This window comes from Mytilus galloprovincialis, chromosome 14 (genome assembly GCF_965363235.1).
Source record: "Mytilus galloprovincialis chromosome 14, xbMytGall1.hap1.1, whole genome shotgun sequence".
NCBI lineage: Eukaryota > Metazoa > Mollusca > Bivalvia > Mytilida > Mytilidae > Mytilus > Mytilus galloprovincialis.
The window spans coordinates 49,486,935-49,509,270 of NC_134851.1; the positions used below are offsets into that span (position 1 = coordinate 49,486,935).

The window sequence follows — 22,336 nt, forward strand, 5'->3', positions numbered from 1 at the left end:
TAAGTGGCACATTAAAGATCAACCATGTCAATTGTTAACAAATTGATTGTTAACTTCTACACGTATGTTCATATATCCTATCTTGTTTAGTCGCAAATGCAAAGCTTGCAGAAAGTTGGTAAATACCGCAGGAGTATAATTGGTCAATAAATGGACAATTGATCAGGAACAATGTAAATGGTAACTGTTGTGTACCCTTTTTCCTTCACATGGTCTGACGAATATATCTTCATAATAATATCTCTATTGAAATGAGACGTTAAATTCACAATCGGCAATTTGTGAATGGTACATGAAAGATCAACTATGCCTATTGGCAACAAATAGATTGATTGATTGTTGGTTGCTTAACGTCCAGTGGCAAATATTTCATGCATATTCAGGACGATGATTGTTTTCTACTCGTACTTATTATAAAGGAGGAGGATTTTAGAAAACACCTAATTATATTTCGTTTTACTTTGCTAAACATGCTAATCTCATAGTAAAAACGGTATAGAGGCTAAAGAGTACGGGAAATATCAAAACAAGAACATAGTGACCAAACATTTATCTTGATACTGAAAGTTGATAATTCATATTCAGAAATGGAATTTGAAGTAATTTGTATGCATAATTCATGCGCTACAGTCAGTTAAAATTGATATGTTTTTTTTTACTTTTGTATCAAATAATATAGAAGTCCTATTATGATAAAATATACATTGACAATAGCAGCAAATATAGAAAGAATTTTAACTGTTCTCTAGTTAGTGGTTAGTTACATAATGTATCATTCTCCTGTCATTATAAGTGTTACATATGACGTATAGTTCACCTTGATCTAAAAATTATGATATGTGTAATATGATTTAACCATGTGGAAAAGGTGAAACAAAAGATGTACTGACAATGTCTCTATTGTCAGTTATTGTTCTCAGTATTTAAACAACACTATACATGCTATATGTAGTGTGTCTTATATTTGTTGTTGTAAATATTTGTAAATGTTAACATTGGCATTGTTAACTATTCGTTATTGAAACTTAAATAATTGAAATTAAAAAAACTTTTAAAATAAAATATTCGTAGATATGATTACAAATTACCGGAAAATATTATGAAACTGCGTATAACTGTACGGCACAAAATAAATGAGCCAGTCAATGCGAAAAGGTACAAAAAGTCCTTTTGATAAACTTTACAGGACACGTTATCAAAGTTTGTTATGATATTTTCGAAAAATGATTTTATCCGAAAAAAATTACATAAATGTAAACATTCATAAGATTGTCAATTCTATCCCGATTTTGTCAATTAAAACAGCAAAAGACGTAGAAATATCTGATTTTTTGGTATTTTAGCATGTGTGCAATCATTTGTTCCACGGACAAATGCTATACCGACTAGAAACTTTAAATTTTACGACACTAGAGAGACAAAAGTCAATAATTTTCTTCAATTTTACCGGTTTAAGGAAAGTAAGACAACATTAAAACATGAGGGAACATACAAAAACTATGACCTCTTGTGTTTTAGAAATAGAAATTTAAGTTAAGTTAAGTTATTTAATATTATATAAATCAACCGTCGATGCACGGGATTCGAACCGTTGCCCAGTCTGATTGCATTGATATCAGCATCGTAAGCGAGAACCTTATCCAAACTGCTACCGGGGTTAACATTATCAATTGGCAAATCAAGCATAATTCATCAAAAATCTTGATAAAACTAAAAGTGTGTGTGTGTGGGGGGGGGGGGTTCTCAACACTTGCAGTTGCGTGTAGCTCACAGCTTAAGGCACTACAAACCATTAAAAGTCTAAAATGGCCTATATCTGTACTCGACTGTACTGATTTTTTACTCGACCAGTCTGAATTCGTCTGAGATTTACTTGATAATACTCGACTGTAGTCTGAACCATACTTAACAGTCTGAATGTGTACTTGACCAGTACTTAACCATTTTATTCGAGTCTGAACCGTACTCGACCTAGTCTGAACCGTACTCGACCTAGTCTGAACCATACTCGACCTAGTCTGAACCATACTCGACCAAGTCTTAACCAACCTAGACCTATTCTTTGTATCTATCAACTGAATTTTATAACTTTAGGATTTTTTTTAATTCAAATGAAATTTGAACAACAACTTGAAATTAAAAATGTATTCAATACAGTATTGAAATTAAAATTTCACAATAATCAATCATAATATAATATTAATCAACACTTACATAATAATATATATCAACTTTTAAAATATGAATAAAACAAGCTGCAAATAATCTAAAAAAATGAATTGTGACTAATATTTTCAATACTTTTCAAAATTTTATGAATATTTCGGAAGTAATTTATGGTAACTGGACTATTTTCACCATTGACTTAAGCCTAGTATAGATTTATGGTGTCAGTTGAATTCAGGTAATTATGCAGTGAATTTTTTTTTTTATTAAGATATATATAAAATAGTATATAAAACAACTTAATGAATTTAAAAAAAAAAATGAGAGCTTAAATGTTTTATTTTATTAAACCAAGAATTTAATATAATCATGATAATAGAATTTCCATAGCAATCCTTGATAACCTTTTTAAAAAAGGAAATGTATTCCAAAGTAACAGTATAATTTTTTTTCAATTAATTTAAGTATTTTTTTGTCAAATTAACATGGCATACATAAAGTACTTTAATATGTTCTAATTACCTCAGTGCATGTGTGTTTTACAGGTAAAAAGAAAGCCCTATTATCTTAAATTCGTGTATTACTTATCTAGTACATACATGTATATTCGAAAGGCCTTGTTATTTAATTTAAACAGGATGTTGCAATTTTGAATCAATATTATTTAGAACTAAATACCTCTGACCAGGTGTGATCTTATTTATGAGTTTGCCCCCAAGCAGAGGTTATAATTCATATTTCACCACTAATCAGATAAACAATTTTATTTTATTTATTTAATTTTATCCCTTTTTGATACAAGTTATATACAATATATTTTTTTTTTATCCTAAATATAATCAGAGATATATTTCTTTTATAAGGTTAAATTTTTTTATAAATTTTGTTGGCTGTTAAAAAGAAATTTATTTTAACAGTTAAAAAAGTACAGTTTTTTTGGTCTAGTATGGTTCAGACTGGTCGAGTATTGTTCAGACCTTTGGTTAAGTATGGTTTAGACTGGAAAAATAGGTCGAGTACATGTCGAGAATGGGTTAAGACTGTTTCAGACTGGTCGAGTAATAGTTCAGACTATTTTCAACGGCAAAAATAAGGGTCAAGTACGATTCAGTACAGTCAAGTATGGTTCAGACTGGGGTCGAGTAATGTCAAGTAAAAGTCAGACCAATTCAGACTGGTCGAGTAAAAATCAGTACAGTCGAGTACAGATATAGGCCATTTCAGACTTTAATGGTTTGTAGTGAGGATATGAGGAAAAGTAAATGTGTGTTTATAAATAACAAGTCTACTACCAATAATTATGCACACTTTTTAGAATTTCGTATAATTTTCGTTTTTGTACCTTTTCGCATGGACTTGCTCAAATAATAAAATCCGAGAAAATTGATAAAAATCCTTAGCTTTTTCAAAATGTCGAATATGGATAACAAAAAAAAACGAATGGCTTGATAATACTGAAACAAAACAAGAGGAACAATCTAGACAGACAGCTTTCAACACCAACTACTTGAAAATACGTTGGTGATTTAGGACATACTCCCATTAACAGTGACAGTGTTGATCAGGGTTTTTGGGACAAGCAATGTCTATTCAACCGAGACAGTGATATGATAACTCCATGTAATAACGTGAAGTAACTAACTAACAAAAACATCAACTACAAACAAACCAACTGAAAATTATATATGTTTGCGTTTGTTTTTATTGCAGTTTAGTGTTTAGGTTGTTCCTTTGTTTTACTTTTATAGTCGGTGCGTTTACCTCAATTATGGTTTGTTTTCACTTAATCCATTCATGACTATTAAACAGCGGGATACTTCTGCCTTAATGAAATTAATGGGTCATCAATAACAATACCATTACAGCTTGTGTAATTCACGGGGAAATACAATGCATGTTTAACAAGAATACAAAAATAAAAGTAAACAGGATGCTATGTAAAAACTTTGACATTAATAGGTACACAGCTTGTAAATAAAGCGTTGCGTAATATAACAACATAGCTTGTTAATCATGTGCCGATCTAAATACATCATTTTGATAACAGTTTATGACACCAATCTTTGCTATAGCTCGCTGTTAGCGGTAAATTAGACATGTTTCAACGACTATTTTTTTTCAAATTTTTATGTATGATGAATGCTGAATTCTGATTTATACATTTGGCAAATTAAACATAACATAACCTAAATGAGACAATGCGTATATATTATTAAGAATTACGTATGAAATAAAAGTAGATGCCAAAATGCGTGTGTCTTGTTTCCTGTTAAATAATTCTGGTAAAAAAACATCTGGATTGAAATCAGTACATTCTATTAAATGAAAATTAAGCAAAACATAAAAAAAAATTACTAAAATCATAGAATATATATGCAGGACTCGGAGGTGCGATGGGGACGCTGAAGTGCGATGGTCACGCTGAAGTGCGATGGTCCACGCCGAAGTACGATGGTCCTTTCGCTGAAGTGCGATGGTTTGGTCTGACGTTAGCATATTGTGACGTTTCGCCTTAGTAGAATACAACATAGATTCGCAGGCAGGACGATAGGGTTGTGTAGATGAAGGTTTCATGTTAACAAAGGAAACGAAAGGGAAAGGAAAGTACCGAACTATTTAAGTTCCGAAGAGTTTTGAGCATTATAAGTTGAGGTTAAAAACAAGTCGTGCAACAAATCATTGCGAGCAAAGCAGCTGATGGATGAACTTGGTCTGCACATCGGAAAACCAGTGTTAGGAATTATGTCACAAATCTTTTGCATGATAAATAAAGCATATTGATCTAAATATTAATTTGGATTTACCTTTAAGTAAAAGTCTCGTGATTCTATGTCGACAATTTCATAGAAAAATATTTGCTATTGTACTAGTAATGTTTTTGCTATATCATGTTGCTATAATCTTGTTTTTAACCCTAGATGAATCCGGATTTTTAAGAACACCGTCATTCTAGTCTTTTTTTATAGTGGTTGCAGTGTTGATGTTTTACAACATGTTTGGCCATAATTGACCTAAAATGTAACTGATCCCTAACATGTACTTCCTAATTTGTCATCACCTAATTTTTTCGTGGAATAATTGACAAGGATCGCTATTTGTCATATATAAATGAACAAAGTGGTTTTTTACTCCGTTGGCAATCGGGTATATATAAATGAATGAATAATTGTTGTGAGCAATTTCTAAGTTTTGTCGTAATATTTAATAAAATGAAATGGACCCTTCTAGGTACTATTATATAGACCTTCACGCTGTATCTTTTTTTTTTGTTGGACGGCATATTATTTTACTCTTAACTACTGCGTGCTAATCGGAGAATTAGCATATTTTAAAATTAGATTAAAAAAATCAAAATTTAAAGCCTTAAGTTTTGTTTGACATAAACAGAAAATTAAAATCTTCATAATTCGAGGCTAAGGGCTATACTTTTACTCAAATCGTTATGATAATATTACATTTAACCAGCTCGTATACACATTTTGCTTTTTTTCCAATGTCACAGAAGACCATCGTACTTCAGCGTAACCATCATCGCACTTCGTCGTATAGTTATAAACAAGTTAACGTCACAATGTCACCATCGCACTTCAGGGTATTAACCAACGCACTTCAGTGTGGACCATCGCACTTCAGCGTGACCATCGCGGTTCGGAATACCATCGCGGTCCCGAGTCCTACATATATATTTGGGGAAAAACAAAAACAAAGAATAATCTTATTTTTTCTGTAATAGAAACATGATACTAGTTGTCGTCTGTATATGAAGTTCATACGTGTACTCGTTTCTCTTTTTTTATATAGATGATACCGTTTGTTTTCCCGATTGAATGGTTTACACTAAATTTTTTAGGGCCCTTTATAGCTTGCTGCTCTATGTGAGCCAAGGCTCTGTGTTAAAAGCCGTACCTTGACCTATAACGTTTTACTTTTATGTATTGTTACTTGGATGGAGAGTTGTATCATTGACACTCATAGGTCCGTGTATATCTGCGTCCATTCGTTTTTCGTTTTGAAATATCAAAAACAAAAAACGAAAGTGTTTTCATTTTTCGTTTTTGATTTCATAAAAACCAAAATGAAAAACGGAAGTGTTTTCATTTTTCGTTTTTGATTTCTTAAAAACCAAAATGAAAAACAAAAGTGTTTTCGTTTTTCGTTTTTGATTTCACAAACAAAAAACGAAAAACAAAAGTATTTTCATTTTTCAATTTTGATTTCTCAAAAACTAAAATCGAAAAATGAAAGAGTTTTCATTTTTCATTTTTGATCTCACAAAAACAAAAAACGAAAGTGTATTTATGTTATCTTTCCAACACAGTTTAATTGTCATTCAAAAAATGACAATGTTGTCATTTGTCATTCATTTTAAGGTCGTTAAAGTATACATGTACAGCGATTGTCAAATCAATACTACTTTAATCGAAGATAATGTCGACAGATGCAACAGTCTTTATCAATCTAAACAATAAGGGTGCGTGATCTTTACTTTTAAGTTTGGAGAGGTTAATCTGAGATGATAATATTGTAGCGTAACTAGCCTCTTTTACAAATAAAGCAAACTATATATTGTTGGCGAGGGAAGGTCTCAAGGACTCCAGAAGAACTGGAAAAAATGATACAAAATCTTTCACACCCTTTCTTAATCTAAAGCGCAAGTTTTAATTTATCTATTTTATTATGTTCTGGTCTCGGAGCAAAATATATAGATACAGTGTAAAACTTTTAGTATTTACATGACTTTGTATGAACAATATCAAAAGACATATTTAGGATAATGAAAAAAAATAATGTAATCCACAAAGTCAAGTGTGTGGCTATTGTTAGTTTAAACATATTTATTAATAGTGGATTTGAAATTTTCTCACCGGAACGGGGATCGAACCAGGAACTTATGTTTTTTTATAGTCCGATGCACTAACCTATGTTACTTTTGTATAATGAGGATCAATGGTCTAGTTCCTCGTTGAAGACCCTCCAGCTCCTTTCAAGATGAAGAACAGGCACAAAAGGCCTGTTCATTAATAATTTGTATTTTTTCTATATATTGTGTGCGATTTTGTCCCGTGTACATTTACTCCACATCTCTTTATTTTCTATTTCGGACCTGGACACGGCTCAATGCTAGTTTAGACCTCCAATGTTAAAGGTCATATGGTTTTTTTTAAATTATTTGATGCCGTGGGATTGGGATTTTTAGCTTTAATGTAATCCATGTCAGGTTTTTAACTTGTATTTACAGCAAAGATAGCCAGTTTTGTGTTCTGTAATATACTGTAACAGTTTAATTTTACTTGTCCGGTCGCATCGGAACTTCTCAAAACATCTTCCGAACAATATCTGGACGTCGGTTTCGTGGGCATGTACAATTGCTAAACCACACATGAACGTTCTTTAGTCTTCGTAGATCTATTCCAACTTGAAGTCTTTTTGAATCTACGACAAGCAGAATATGATATTTTAAACCATTAAATATTGAAGCCATAGTCATGAAGATCGATTACTTGATTGATGTTCCGTTAACGTAGCCGCAGAACAAAAACGCAAGAGCTACTTTTGAATATTTCTACAATTTTAAGTAGTTTTCCACTCACAAACACAATAATATTTTCAACATTTATTAAGATATTTTTTTTTTACACTTTTTAACTTTTATGTTGTTTTAAAATATCAATTTGACTTGAACTTGGGATCCCACTAACATGTTTAACCCCGCCACATTCAAAATGTATGTGCCTGTCCCAAGTCAGAAGCCTGTAATTTAGTGGTTGTCGTTTGTTTATGTGTTACATTTTTGTTTTTCGTTCAATTTTTGTGCATAAATAAGTTAGTTTTCTTGTTTGAATTGTTGTCATTTCGGGGCCTTTTATATCTGACTATGCGGTATGGGCTTTGCTCATTGTTGAAGGCCGTACGATGACCTATAGTTGATAATTTCTGTGTTATGTTGGTCTCTTGTGGAGAGTTGTCTCATTGACAATCATACCACATCTTCTTTTTTATATTTATATGAGTATATTAAATAAACATGTATATACCAAGCTAAGTCAGTTTATATCTTGTTTTTCGTCTGACTATACAAAAGGCGAGAAGAGCTACTTGATAGATCAGGTTGACTGATAAGCTGTCTATATAAAGTAATGGGACAATGCATGGCATGAAGACATCACCAAATCACCGTATGCAATACTCAAAAAGACATCCAGGGCTTACCATATAGTCACAACTACCCACCAACAGGCCGTGAGCTTTGGTTGGCTCTTAACTCAAATCAAAGAGCACAGCAAAATGTCAAAATATTCTATTCAAACCGGGTGACCTGGGAGAAAAACATTGAAATTTTCCAAAGAAACACACACACACCTCAACTTTTAATAAGGAGATTTGGTATTAATGCAAATGAGTCAACTATCCAACAAAGTTCAAATGTAGTGGATGTAAGCAATTATATATAGGCGACCATATAATCTTCGACAATGAGAAAACACATACGGTATTATTCGTTTTGTGTAGTTTCTTTTGTTTACTATTTTGTCATCGGACTCGGATTTCTTTTAAACTGAGTTTCTCTGTGCATATTGTTGTGTGTTTGTTTATTCTACATCAGCTAGATATAATTGTATCTGTAGCGGGAGGGTTGAGATCTAACAAAGCATGTTTAGCCCCGCCGTATTTTTGCGCCTGTCCCAAGACAGTAGACTCTGATCTTTGTTAGTTTTTTATGTTTTTTTTTTTCTAAGTTAAGTGTGATGTCCATTTTCACATTACTAGTATATTTTTTTATTTAGAGACCAGCTGAAGCCCGGATTTTCTCGTTGTGTTGAAGACTCATTGTTGGCCTTCGGCTGTGCTCTTTGGTTAGGCTGACTGTTGTTTCTTTGACACATTTTTTATTTCCATTCTCAATTGTATTGATTGATCAATTGAATGATTCATTGATTGATTGATTGATTGATCATTTTACTACAAGCAAAAGTCATGATCATTTGAGAATCCTTTATGTGTATTGTAGTGTTAATTTCACCAATGAAACTCGACATTAATGTTTGTCTTAATATTAAATTTCTTTGTAAACTCTAAAATTACCGTCTGATTATAATAAGACACGCAAGAATAAAAAAAATATTTGGCCTTCAATGTCTCAACCTTTTTTAATGTGAGTAACTTCATTGTTCACTTAGATTTCGATTTTGATATTGTTTTTGCAAGTTTCCATAATAGATTTCCGGTAATTGTTCTGCATAAAACCCTATGGGAAAGCACATTAACTAAATTTTCCAAACGTTTATTGGAACCTAATGATTTGGCAAGGTGTTGCAACCTGTAATGTAAAAAAGTTACAGCCGATTGCACTGAGTGTGTAGGCAAAGGTAGCCTATCCTTGGTTAGCTTGCTTGTATTATTAGGTTAGGTAAACTACCCTCCTTTAAGAGTATACTAGTTCGACAAATAACCAATCAATCTGTCTGTAGGACTAGGCTCCTTCTACAGGAGGGTGGTATACCTTACCTAGTTACTTCATAGTTCAGCTAACAAACATGTCAAGCGATCCAAAGATATTACCTTTGTCAACACACTCAATATAATCGGCTGTAATGAAAATGCGGAGTTTGTGAGAGCAGGCTCAAGCAACCAGTCGGTAGCAGTCAGTTTTCAAATATATAAAAACAAATATTGCATAAGACTCAAACGTACTTAAAATGTTTTTATTAATATATAACCACTATATCATCAGTTTTTAAAATATAATTAAGTAGTCAAAGACACTTTTCAATGAATTTTAAAATTTCATTTCTGGTTTATTTAAGAATTGAATGCTTTTTTTTGTTACTTCATTGAGGTGTAAAGCGATGACCGAAATACATTTTGTATGAAAAGCGGAAGAGCTTCATTCTGAAAATGTACGCACGGTCAACGCTTTTACATCCCTATGAAGTTACAAAAAGAAGCATTCAATATTTATAATTACATGTTTTAGCTAGGATCATGAAAACACGATTTTTATCAAGTTTTTATTAAATTCACCTTTGCACTTTATTGTGGGACCTCGTGTCATCATGAATAATGATTTTCGTTGTGTAATGTAACATGAGATATGCAGTTAGCCAATCAGAATAACGAATTATAATGAAACATACCTCTTATGTTATTATTAGTTATATAAAGCCAAAATCAATCGCTTTCGATATATTACACAGCGTACTGCCCGCTTTACATTTTAAATAGTCAACACTTGGAATGTTTATAGAATCGTAAATAATTATGATTTTTTTTAATGATGGCAAAATTGCACTATTAGTTCATGAAAAGTAATAATAATTCTGCATTACAGTGAGTTGACTGTTAGTGTTGCTCTCCACCAATAGCAATTCATTCAAAATTTTGACCCAATTGCAATTTGTTTTATAAAATCAAATTGTTCAACTGGTCAGAATTTTGAACCAACTGCTGTCGAAAACAACAGACCAGTCATGAAAGTGCAAGGTGATAAAATAAAACATACTTACAATCCTATAAGACTTTAATCCACTTTAATGATGTTGTGACAAAATTAGTTTATCAGTTTGTATAGTTATATTATATTCATTTCCATGCTGAAGGGGAACTGTTTATTTTGAATTGCTATTAAATTGTCCAAACTAAGCTTTCATATAGTTTTTCTTTCTAAAAGTATTCTATATTTATAAGAATCAGATATCATTTTAAATAAAACATCATATATTCAGTAAAATATGTGTGAAATAACAATATGCTATTGATAAGTTTTCAGGGGAGATAACCTAAAATATTATTCTTTTGAATAAAGACTTTTTGAAAGAAAAGTTATTATCACCCCCATGGAAACTTCCTACAAACATATATTGCAATTTTACACATATTTTACTGAATATGAAATGTTTTAATTCACATAATGTCTGATTCTTATAAATATAAAATTGAGAATGGAAATGGGGAATGTGTCAAAGAGACAACAACCCGACCATAGAAAAAACAACAGTAGAAGGTCACTAACAGGTCTTCAATGTAGCGAGACATTCCCGCACCCGGAGGCGTCCTTCAGCTGGCCCCTAAACAAATATATACTAGTTCAGTGATAATGAACGCCATACTAATTTCCGAATTGTACACAAGAAACTAAAATAAAAAAAATACAAGACTAACAAAGGCCAGAGGCTCCTGACTTGGGACAGGCGCAAAAATGTGGCGGGTTAAACATGTTTATGAGATCTCAACCCTCCCCCTATACCTCTAGCCAATGTAGAAAAGTAAATGCATAACAATACGCACATTTAAAATTCAATTCAAGAGAGAAGTCCGAGTCTGATGTCAGAAGATGTAACCAAAGAAAATAAACAAAATGACAATAATACATAAATAACAACAGACTACTAGCAGTTAACTGACATGCCAGCTCCAGACTTCAATTAAACTGATTGAAAGATTATGATTTCATCATATGAATATCAGGCACAATCCTTCACTATTTTAGATTATCTCCCCTGAAAACTTATCAATAGCATATTGTTATTTCACACATATTTTACTGAATATATGATGTTTTATTTAAAATGATATCTGATTCTTATAAATATAGAATACTTTTAGAAAAAAAAACTATATGAAAGCTTAGTTTGGACAATTTAATAGCAATTCAAAATAAACAGTTCCCCTTCAGCATGGAAATGACTATAATATATCTATACAAACTGATAAACTAATTTTGTCACAACATCATTAAAGTGGAGTTAAAGTCTTATAGGATTGTAAGTATGTTTTATTTTATCACCTTGCACTTTCACATTTTGACTGAACAATTTGTTCAATATTCTGACCAGTTGAACAATTTGGTTTAATAAAACAAATTGCAATTGGGTCAAAATTTTGAATGAGTTGCAATTGGTGGAGAGCAACACTAACAGTCAACTCACTGTAAAAGAAAAGAAAGTTGCACTCGTGCTTTAACTTTTTTTTTGCCACACAAAACTGTTTTTACAAAACATTCTATCTCTGAACTAGTGGATTTCGCTTAAATATGACTGGACAAAAGGTTTATTTTTTGTATTCAAAGTATGGTGGGCAAGTAAATTATTTATTAGCTTAAAAAGGATTGATCCGTGCTATAAATTAACTTGTAATTTTGATCAAATAGGCCCTAGATCTCTAGCTTACGTTCTCACCAAGAGCAGATAAAAGTATTGCCGCAGAATTTTTTTATTAACTGTCTGGTAAGGATTTTTGTAGGGTATACGACCTGAACTTTAGACCTACTTTAGAAAAAAAACTAAGCAGAACAACACCCTGGATTTTTCTACTGTAGACCCCAGCTGCCAAGCTTCCCTTTGCACCTAGTGAGGACAATTTTTATTAAATTTTCGGTAAGGATGGGGTTCGGTGTTCGACCCCAACTTTGGACCTATGTTTGAAAAAAAATAAGCTAAAGAGCAACCTTAATTTTTTTTCTCCAGCAGCCATCAGCTACCAAGCTCCCCTTCACACATTGTTCGGACAGAAGTATTTCCGTAGACATTTGTTTATTAACTTTTATGTAATGATGGGGTAGGGTGGGTAACTGCGGTCCACTTGAAAAAAAATTACAGGGACTCCAATGTGGTGTGGTCTATGCAGAACAATTACCGGAAATCTATGGTAGTTTGCAAAATAATAATCTTTTTTTATAATGTGATATGTAAAATGTTGGTAAATAATGAAAGCATGCTTCTGAATTAATAGACATAGAAATAAAGAGAAACCATATGATAACCAATAGCAATCTCCCAGAGACAAACTAACGTTCGTTAAGGCAACTAGTATGATGGTCTGGATTCGGGGTTCTTAATTTCTGTATTCTGTGATTTTTTATGCCATATTTCTCTATTTTTTATACTTTTTGACAATTATTCTCTTATTATTACATTTTAATACCATTATTCTAGCTATTTTATTTATTTCTTGGTCCATTGTCTCTATTATTTATATTTTTTGTCTACTATTCCCAATTCCATAATCCCCCATCAACGACCTCTAGTTAATGTCACCTTATAGTCTTCACAAATAAGCAAAATTAATACCTTATAGGCTCCTAATGACAAACCAATTTAATATCCCAGTTTGAATTGTGAAATTGCAGAAATTTTGAAAATTAAATCAAGCAAAATACATTATCGTCCTCGTAGTTCGTAAAATACTGGCAGATGGATCTTGGTCATCAATTCTAATAATCTTGGATCGACCTTTCTAAACTTAAAAGTAATAAAGTTCACGCATCCATATTGTTCCGATTGCTAAAGACTTTTGCATCCGTCGACATTATCTTCGATTAAAGTAGTATTGATCTGACAACCGCTGTGCATGTATACTTTAACGACCTTTAAATGAATGACAAATGACAAACATTGAATGACAATTAAACTGTGTTGGAAAGATAACATGAATACACTTTCGTTTTTCGTTTTTTGTTTTTGTGAAATCAAAATTGAAAAATGAAAATACTTTTGTTTTTCGTTTTTTGTTTGTGAAATCAAAAACGAAAAACGAAAACACTTTTGTTTTTCATTTTAATTTTTAAGAAATCAAAAACGAAAAATGAAAACACTTTTGTTTTTCGTTTTGGTTTTTAAGAAATCAAAAACGAAAAATGAAAACACTTTCTTTTTTCATTTTTGTTTTTATGAAATCAAAAACGAAAAATGAAAACACTTTCGTTTTTTGTTTTTTGTTTTTGATATTTCAAAACGAAAAACGAATGGACGCAGATATACACGGACCCTCATACCACATCCTCCTATATCTATGATTTCAACATGTTCAATGCAAACATGTTTGCATTCCTTATATGTGATTGAACTGCTGCTAAATTGGATATAGATTATTTGCAAATGATTTTGTCAAAACATTCGAAAGAACTAATAACAAATTACTGCATATCGGTAATTTTGATATTTAACGGTAAATTGCTTTTTGTAGATTGAGTGAGCGATAAAGTTAAGTTAAGATATCCGTTACTTGCGTATCCGCTTGCTCTGTTAAGATATAGAATGTTTATTTTAACTTCAATTGTTAAAGCATTGATAGGATTCTAAATTCTTTACTTGTAGATGCTACAGTTGAAAACAGCTGCAATGTCATCAATGAATATATCGGATAATAACTCATTCTGTGGAACCCGTGGTGTTATGATAAATTTTCCAGTAAGTTTATTTGTGACCTTTGCTTTCTGCATTAAGTACCATGTCCTCATATTAAAAGACTGTAATCAAATCTTAATGTTGGGAATCCTGTTTTTGTCTATCACTTTCGATATTTACCGCCAAAACACGCGAGGGGTAATAAAAGTACAACTTGAACATATAGTTTGTATTGATACTTAGTTTTCTAGTTTATTCACATCAAATATTATCGATAGCTCGATGAAGTTTATTTGCAACATACTGATAACTAGTGTATGTCTAGTGTATTTGAAGTTAAAGGCTTTGGAACACTGTGAAAGAAGGATGTAATATACAAAACTCATAAGCTGACAACACCATGGCAAAAAGTGGAAAACGATCATAGATCCTAGATTACAAGTACTCTTCACTTTGCACTTAATATATACGCTACCAAATAAAAGTCTACATCGTTTTACACTTATGCGTGGGACGTGTTTTTTTAAATACCAGTTTCCAGTATCTTCTTTTTGACCGGCTCTACATTGTTGAATAAAATATTGCAAAGTCTATCTAAATTATTTTTCAAATACTTTATCTTATTTGACAAACACTTTCGCACAATCGAGTGTAAAGGTCCACTTCAAATTTGCAATGGGTTGAGAGTATTTTCGCTCCGATTTGCAGCCCTCACTGTTACTTTGAAATGTAACTTTCATTTGTGTTTTTTATGCATGTTCTAGTTTAGCGCCATGGATTGATTAACTCATATCCTTTACTTTTTTATCAGCCTACAAAACACATATTTGACCTTGATATTGAGCAATACCATTTTCTGTTGTCATTTTCTATGTTATTCATTTATATGAAGTGTTTGATAAAACATTTTAACTATTAAAAATCGGACAAAATAAAGATCACTTAAACCATAAGGCTATTAGTTCTTTCTTTTATTATACTGTTACACCACTGTTCTAGGTTAGGGGAGGGTTGGATGCCTTCTTACATGTTTAACCCCACCACATTATGTATGTATGTGCCTGTCCCAAGTCAGGAGCCTGTAATTCAATGGTAGTCGCCTGTTTATATGTTACATTTTTGTTTTTCGTTCATTTTTTGTACATAAATTAGGTCGTTAGTTTTCTTGGTTGAACTGTTTACATTGTCATTTTGGGGCCTTTTATAGCTATCTATGCGGTATGGGATTTGCTCATTGTCGAAAGTCGTATAGTTGTTAAATTCTGTATCATTTGGTCTAGTGTTGAGCGTTATCTCATCGGCAATCATTCCACATCTTCTTTTTCATATTAAAAATTGTAATATCTATCTGTATAAGCTAAATTCGTTATATATCTTGTCATTGAAATGTACAGTCAGGAATTCTCTGCAACAAACAGTGTCAAAGTAAAACAAAATATACAGAAAAACAACTCTTAACAAAAATCTACATTTTAATGATCAGAATGTTCAGATATGATAAGTTCAACATGATCGATTGAGACTAACTATGTATGTGCATAGCATCTCTACAACTATGCTAAGCCAACAATGGTAAACTACACACCCCCAACCAACGCATATTTTTATCAATCAACGAACAAAAATGACGTTTTTAATGATAACAATTGTTTGCATCCGATAAAAAACACCAATGTAATATTTAAATTAATCTAACGACAGCTTTGATGTTTGTTGACTGTGCATGTCGATTTCTAAATTGTTTCTCTAGGCTATGCATATGCAGCTTTGATAGTCTATGTCAACTTTGAATATACTAGTACGTGTATGGAGACCGTGATGTATCATGGTAAATATGGTAAAATTGTTTTGGAGATGTGGTTTAATATGCGCTAATTCACTGTGTGCTATTACAACTATTCACATTAACGATGTTTGTAATTTAACATTGGATGAAAGGGTAAAATATTGCATTTCACTTTTTTTACTCATATCTATTATTATTTTTGAAATTTTCTGTTATACAGATTGAATGGGAAATAGCCAAATGGATTCGTTGTACAGAATTTGTTGTGACAGTGGTATTGAATGTGTCATTGTGTATTCTACTACAAAAGAAAGGAAAGAAGTCAAATCTCGTGTTATTTGTTTTCCATCTTGTTCTATCAGGTATTTTATAATATGTTTTATATAGATTGAAAAAAGAAGGAGAAAGATTCCAGATAGACAATCAAACTCATCAAACTCATAGATCAAACATAAACTGACAACGCCATGGCTAATATTAAATACAAACCGAAAAACAATAGTACAAAAGACACAGCATAGAAAAACTAAATAACAGGCAACACGAACCCAATGAAAAACTCAATCGTATATATACGTAGTTACGACATCAGGAACATATCTGATATCATCTGTGAAAAGAATATCCTGTATCGGTCAACCTACTTGTGGTGGTGTCCGTAAAATAACTAAGTGATTATTTCGACTTCACCATTTGTAACTCTTGATTAAAAAGCTTCTTTGTAAGCAGAATCCTCAATTAAGAAAAGCATGAAGTTCGGGAATATCGTATCAATTGGAATGTTGCAACATAGAAATGGAACGGTCACAATTGGAAAGCTGTAAATCATTTCTGTTGTCGAAAAGGTTTTTTAACCGTTTCTTATTGGCAATTGCTAGATGTAAGTCAAGATATGGGCCTTTCTTGTGACTGTTTTATCCTTTATCTCTAGTTCGATGGGATAAAAGAGTTCACATAGTCACCATATTATAATTTCTGTAGTGAGAGAACATCATCGAGACAACTCTCAAGCCAAGTCACAATTAGAAAAGTAAAGTATTATAGGTCAAGGTACGGTCCTCAAAACGGAGCCTAGACTCACAACGAAATCTATTCTTTTATACATGTGAGAGGTTTGGCTAGCTTTAAAACTATGTTTAATCCACCATTTTCTACATCAGAAATGATTGTACCAAGTCAGGAGTATGACAGTTGTTATCCATACGTTTAAGATTTCAAATTTTTATTTTGCCATTTTATAAAAGATGTATATGGAACTTTTCGTTTTGTATTTTTCCTCAGCGTTCAGTATCTTTACGATTTTACATTTTACAGGACATAATCGACCTAATTTTAAAATATACTTTTCTTTGTAGATATCGCCGTAGCAGTTTTTCATATATTTCCTCTGATTATCAATCATTTCTTTTCAAACTGGATGTTAGGACTTACCATGTGTAAGTTGAAGTTTTACCTCAGTAATGTTTCGTTGTTCGCCTCAACATACCTTATAGTGACAATAGCTGTGGACAGATTATTATGTGTGTTACATCCACTTGCAATTCTCCGTCAGCGACGAAGATACAAAACATGGATGATTACAATACCCTGGGGCCTGTCGTTTTTAGTAAACATTCCAATTCTTGTTTGGACCAAAATATTTACTATTTGTGAATGTAATATATGTACACCTGATCTCAGAGGCATTCGAGAGGTAAGTATGAAGATTAGTTTCATTTTCATTTATTTTTTCTCATCTCTTAAACTTTGTACTTGTTTGACTTTATAACTATTTTGATTTGATCGTCACTGGTGAGTTTTATATTCCCGAAACGCGCGTCTGGCGTAGTAAATTATAATCCTGATACCTTTGATAACAACTTATTCAAACGCAATCATTTCTTTTGTCAAATAAAATGAAATGTGATTGAAATATTATTTGTATCGTTAATTTATTCAGTTCGTTCAAAATTAAACAAACGTCATATACATTTTAAATAGTTGTGTTGTTGTTATCTTATGTTAAAGTATTATATATATATGCATCATGTAACAAAATAAAAACATATAGAGTATTTTATTTATACAATTAAACTGTTGCCGTAGTAAAGACTGTTATATCGATGAGTTAAAGCATAGGCATACTCCATATTTGAACAACGTATTTACTTTACCGAGGTAGAAGAGTTATATCGGTAAACAAAAAAGAAAGCCAATGTGATATACAAGTATAAGTCGAAGAACGACCGCAATCATATTATTAAAAAAATAAAAGAAAAAAAAACTTGATTTAATTGTACAAAATAAAAGATTCATTCGGCATCAACTTGGATGAAGTGTATGTTCTAGAAGGGTATAGCCTATTGTATTTTACCTAAGTCCGTCCAAAAACGACAATTTAGGGAATACATAAATTTTATGTCTCCTTTTAATTTTATAACCAAACAACAACGAATGGTCAAAGTAAAAATGACTGTGTGTTCCATATGCTATTGACACCTTTCGAAACCAATATTAAGTTGCTTGAACTTTTAACTGATATAGTGCTGGTCTTTTGAAGTATTTTTGATTATTTTAAGTAGTGTCAAATAAGACAAATTCTACAAAAAATATCATGTTTTTTTTCAGATAGCGCTCTTGCTCAACGCTGCCTTCCTGTTATTTATTCCATCACTAGTTCTTATATTATGTTATAGTACGATAATGTTCTTCATTTGTCAGAAACTTCAAATAAAACATGGTCAAAGATTGTCAGAAATAGGTAAGAGCTATTGTTCCTATACTGTAATCGTGATTCGTGATAAAAATTAAATCATCACGTTTTATGAACTGTTTTTAAATGACAGCCTGGAGACAGCAAATAAATATTTATACTAATGATTCGAAAACAAACCGACATTGACATCAAAAGAAAACAAAAACGACCAAAAGATAAACAGCAGCATTTAGAACACAACATAAAAACTTAGTAGACACCATCAATAGTTAACACCAATTATTTTCTGTATATCAGAATTAATTTCAATCCAGTTGACACCGGTTACAATATGGTGTTGGTTACGGAAAATATTTAAACTTATTATAAATAGTAGATTTTGGAAGCATATAATGACTATAGTGTACCGTTAATTTGTCTTCAAAAACTAAAAGGAAAATTGAGGATCCTTTCCATTTCTTATTATTAGATTGATAAAACTATAAAGAGACAATATCAGATCAAAGTATTCTCTTGTCCGCGATCTGATCCAAACCTAAATATATTTTCTTGAATATTTAATATTAGCATGTCGTCGTTCGCATTTAAGTTCATATATCATTATTATGTCTAGTTTGATAATCTGATTAAACGACACCTATTGTTAATGTTTTTATAACTTTGATTTTGATCTAAACCTAAATAGATTTTTTTGAATATTTGATATAAGCATGCCGTCGTCCGCATTAAAGTTCATATAACATTACTATATCTAGCTTGATTATCTGTTTTTATGACAGCTATAATAATTAATAATGTGTTTTATAGGTTTAATAAGGCAAGCTACAAACAACTGTCGATGCCGTGTTTTTTCCAAAGCAAATAGGAGAAGTACTATCATGACATTTGTAGTTAGCATCAGTAAGTAGCAGATTACATTGATAATAAAATTGAAAATGGAAACGTGAAAGAGACAACAACTCGACTAAACAGTACAAAAGAACTCAAAACCACTTATGGGTCTTCGAGAACATCCCGCACTTGAGGCTGGTTTTAGCCGTCGCCTTACTATAAATGTATACAAGTTCAAAGAAAGTGACGACATTGAACTAGAAATCATCTAAATGAACTTAATTATAAAATACAAACAAGACTAACAAGGGCCTAATGTTCTTGACTTGGGACACGTTCAAACATTGAACATGTGTATACTGCTGATTATAAGCTTAATCAAAAGTAGTATGCATTAAATGAATTTAACTAACGCTATTCATTTTCCTTGATTTTCGACCTAAGAATAGCATAACATTGAGAATTAAAGAATAATTGAAAGGGGGTTGAACGGAATATTTTCATGTCACTGTCTAATGTCAAAAATATTATCAGTTTTCGTACTTCCTATTTGTTTTTGTTATTATTTTTTGTGAGGTCTGATGTTGATTGTAGATGTTTTAAATTAAATTTGCTAAATTGATTGAAGTTGATTTTATAGCATCTTTTATAGTGTCACGTGTTAAGGACGTTGTATTGTGATCCACACAAACCATATTTTACTTGTTTGGATTTATAACTATTTTCATATGAGCGTCACTGGTGAGTCTTATATTCACGAAACGCGCGTTTTTGCGTACTAAATTATAATCCTGGTACCTTTGATAACAACTTATTCAAACGCAATCCATTCTTTTGTCAAATAAAATGAAATGTGGTTGAAATATTATTTGTATCGTTAATGTATTCAGTTCGTTCATTAATTTGTAAAAAAAATAATTGTACATAACAAAGTGTTATCATAAAATGATTATAAGTTGTTCTACTTCTAACGTATTTAACTTGCTATTTAGGTTTTAAAGACAGGTTCATGGTTGGCGCTCAAATTGGTCCCTTCAATTGTAGTGTTTAATGTATTGCATTAGATGATTTGTGTTATAGCAGTCATATCAATTTAGCAATAATTTTTAGTTCATATACAGTTCGAGAAATGTATGTTAATTATCATTCGAAATATGAAATTCAGGTTTTCCTAAATAAAAACATATTTATCTTTGAACAATGCCATTTTGGAAACAAACATGACAGAAAACATGTTCTGACAAATTGAAGTCGACAAAAAACTTCAAACACCATACATATATTTTGGATATCATAATTCCACCTATATATCAAATGTCTCTATGCACAACTTCTATAGATGCATTAAAGCAGTCTTCATAAAAATATGCATAGCCTTTATACCAACGTAGGTATGGTTAAAGGCAAAATATTATGAATGGTTATATCTTTTATTGACTTCTTAAAAGTAATATCAAAAAGATAGGTCTAAAGAAAACAAATATAGCAGAGTTACGGAAGTATATTGTATAATATAGAGAGTAAAAGTTACCATAACTTGACTTAGCTGTATTTTGCAAAACAATGCTCTGCAACTTCGTACTTTATTTGGTCTTTTTAACTTTTATGGATTCGAGCGTCACTTATGAGTCTTTTGTAGGCGAAACGCGCGTCTGGCGTATATATCAAATTTAGTCCTGGTATCTAATGAGTTTATTGACAACATCAATTCAAAAACAACCAACGAAACCTGGGGAAAAACAACTATGTTATTTCTGACGTCGTTCACACATTATTTAGAATTTCATCAATGCCATTTGATTAGCAAATCAGTTTGATATAACTTTAGTGTGCATATCAAATTCAAAAGAAGTTATTCATTATATAAAACGTAATATCCATGCAATCAAATTTTCCCGTGATTCAAGAATGAAAAGGGTCTTTCAAATACTTGTTTATTAACCTTCCCTACCGAAATGTAATTTCATTATTTTATAGATTGTATTGTCGTATTGTCCTTTTGTCGTATTTTACAATGCTAGAAGATTGCCATTAACGATAACAGCGTTTCTCTTTTTATTTTTCGTCAACAATATTTTTCTTTTAAAATAAAATGGGTCATCCATCATCATAGAGTGTCAAAATTAAAGGAAATTGAAAGTTCCTTATAAAATTTACTATAATCAAATTCATTCAATAAAAGGACATACAAACTCGCAGGATTGATTTTCAGATAGTATTTTCTTTTATTTATCGCATTTTATTGACAAACATTCAAACTTGGCTGTAAATTGAATTAGAAAATGGTATTTTAACACTACATTTTCATCGCACTGTGTATTACTGCGCAAATGTTTGAACATCGGATATGAATCTATAATGTCATTGACTTCAATGCATCGCCGGTTTTATTTTATTTCGGATTTATTTAATACACCATTTTGTAAATCCATAGATTTATATTTCGCATTGAACTGCTGGTATCGTTAACATTATTAACATTAAAAATTTTTATCAAATGTTTTTTTTGGGGGGGGTTTATTAAGGTTTTTCATTATTTTTTTCAAATTTACAATAACAAAAAATGTCAGGAAAAAGAATAGATTAATAAGTCTGTGTACATAATTTGCACTGAACAACTGAGCTACCAAAAGGATAATCTGTAACCAGATAACTCCTGCAATCTCCTTATGTATTGAAAATGTATTTAAATAATTGAAAATTTCTACGGCGTGTGATAATTAAATATTCGTAAAT

General features: G+C 31.4%; 1 protein-coding gene across 1 annotated transcript in view; it reads left to right on the forward strand.

Moving 5' to 3' along the window:
• The window catches only part of LOC143058276 (mesotocin receptor-like), a 54,424-nt gene that overhangs the window by 29,927 nt on the left and 2,161 nt on the right, over nt 1-22,336 (forward strand). The window contains exons 3-7 of the mRNA XM_076231750.1: nt 14,259-14,351; nt 16,295-16,436; nt 17,430-17,767; nt 18,682-18,814; nt 19,577-19,669. Of these exons, the coding sequence (XP_076087865.1) occupies nt 14,259-14,351; nt 16,295-16,436; nt 17,430-17,767; nt 18,682-18,814; nt 19,577-19,669 (799 nt within the window). The remainder of the gene's footprint in view (nt 1-14,258; nt 14,352-16,294; nt 16,437-17,429; nt 17,768-18,681; nt 18,815-19,576; nt 19,670-22,336) is intronic.